The 2,319-nt window shown below is 30.3% G+C and overlaps 1 protein-coding gene across 1 annotated transcript in view; it reads right to left on the bottom strand.

The window, feature by feature from the left end:
* The window catches only part of Epyc (epiphycan), a 42,793-nt gene that overhangs the window by 5,241 nt on the left and 35,233 nt on the right, over nucleotides 1-2,319 (bottom strand). Inside the window, exon 6 of the mRNA XM_055627796.1 lies at nucleotides 1,945-2,040. Within this exon, the coding sequence (XP_055483771.1) occupies nucleotides 1,945-2,040 (96 nt within the window). The remainder of the gene's footprint in view (nucleotides 1-1,944; nucleotides 2,041-2,319) is intronic.

Here is a 2,319-nt window from a genome sequence, read left to right as displayed (position 1 = left end):
AGATAGATAGATAGATAGATAGATAGATAGATAGATAGATAGATAGACAGACAGACAGTGAAAGAGATGGTATTGATAGAAAATGAATAGTAACACTTTTTCTTAATGTAGTTAAGCAAGTGGTTATTATTAATGTGTAAGAAGTATAATTGACATTTGCATAATGATCTTACAACTTTCCAGTTGCTGAACTCATGAGTGAGTTAAGATAGTTTTTAATGAATTCTTTAGGATTTTCTGTGTACCAGATCTTGTCATCTGAAAGTGAAAGAAAACTTGCTTCCTTTGCCATCTGTGTGTTATCATTAATTAATTTACTTTTTCTGTTTCCTCATTAGAACTGCCAGACATATTTAATAAGGTAGTGGGACATATTAAACAATCCTTATCTTGTTTCTGAGCTTAGCAAGTATTCAGTGTTTCCCTATTAAAACTAAGTTTCTGGTTTGTGTATCTATACTTATCTATCTATCCAGCTGTCTATTCTTTATATATATATATATATTTTTTTTTCTTTATTGGATTGAGGAATTTTCTTCTATTACTAGTTTTTGTTTCTTTAGAGATGTTATGACAAATAACTATTAAGTTTTGTCAAGTGCAACTTCTTATCTATTTAAATAATGAGGCAGTTTTATCCTCTATTCTGTTAATATGGCAAATTGATAGCATTTTACTGATAATGTTTATACTAAGCTTTTATTCTCATACTCCTTGCTAAAGGTATGGTATTATTTTTACATATCAGTAGATTTGGTTTGTTACATGTCATGCTGTATTATGTTTATAACATGAATTAATCTACAGTTTTTTTCTTCCATTGATAGAGTTGTTTAAGTCTAATTTTTTATTGAGATGATATTGACTTAAGTCGAGACACAGTCTTCCTCTCCATTCTTTGGGTTTGTGAAAGATTAAAATATATTAAGGAAATAATGATGATGGTCAAAACAATTTAAATGCCAAATAGCCAGATCTCAGATATATGCAGAACTACAATAAAAGTATAGAAATATCAACATTATTAAGACTAAGAAAAGGCAGAGGTAAATATTAACATAATGTATAGAGAAAAATCATTGGAACAGGAAATTAATTCTTGCATAATAAAAAACACTTTTTTATAGTAGGTTGTATTTCAGCAAATAGTGGATATGTTTTTCTAATTATTTATTCCACCAAAAATTAAAAAAAAAATACTAGAGAAAGCTGATTATAGCTAGAAAGTAAATTTTTCCATGGGTGTATGAAGTAAATTATCTCCCACTGTCTCAAGAACTAAAAATGTTTCATTGAGCATGATGTAATCATATGGATGACAATGAAATATATTTAGAAACTATTAGATCACAGCATTTTGAAAATGTGTTTTCACCAATTCCTCCAAAAATAAAGTGCTGCTTGATGGGAGCAGAAATAACTTAAACTTTTAAACGTGCTGGTTAAAAAGAGAGAGAGAGAAAATAAAAGAAAAAAAACTGAACTTTCTTTAACTGAAGAAATAAAGATATCATTTTTCAGGATACATGGCTGCCTTTGGACTGAATTTACTTCAACATAAAACCTGATATTTACCAAAAAAAAATGTAATTGACATGTTTTTCTGAATAATAGAAATCAAGCTAGATGTTTGTCTTCCATTTGCGATCCTCATATGTTTTTCAACTGGTTAAAACTTTCAATTTAGAGAATGATCTTTGTTATTTTAATTTTATTTCTAAAAGAATAAAAATAATGACTGAAGCTACCACCAATTCAGTAGATAGCACAGTGAAGATGCGAACACTTTCTTAATTGATGGAATGAATGTGTGAAGAAGCAGATGCAGAAAAACTGATGAACATGTCAATATGTCATGATGCATGAATTTGCTAGTCCTGGCTTTTTTGATTTGTGTTCATGCTCCCTGGAGTTTTCAGGCTCACCTTCCCGTGAGAAACTTACCTGGAGGTGAAGAGCCTGTAGACTTTCTGGAAGAGGCAGAGGGATGTGGTCCAAGCTGTTATCCGTGATATAGAGATGGTGGAGATCATACATATCCTGTGAAATTCCACATGGAAGACACTGTTCATGCAGTAATTTGTAAACTAGCCTGTCCCTGTCAAAACCCTCTTTTCTAAGTTACTAGACAATTCAATTTAAATTTGGAAAATTTGACTGTATGCATATTTACTTGTTGCATTCAAGATAGTTTCTCAGTATATATAAGGTAGCTGTTGTCCATTGAATATGTTTTGAAATTAGAACCTGGGGTGTGTGTGTATGTATATAGATAGATAGATAGATAGATAGATAGATAGATAGATAGATAGATAGATA

The sequence above is a fragment of the Psammomys obesus genome, unplaced genomic scaffold (genome assembly GCF_907164565.1).
Source record: "Psammomys obesus unplaced genomic scaffold, mPsaObe1.curated_primary_1811, whole genome shotgun sequence".
NCBI lineage: Eukaryota > Metazoa > Chordata > Mammalia > Rodentia > Muridae > Psammomys > Psammomys obesus.
Note: the sequence above shows the minus strand (reverse complement) of the source record. Positions and strands in the feature narration are given on the sequence as shown.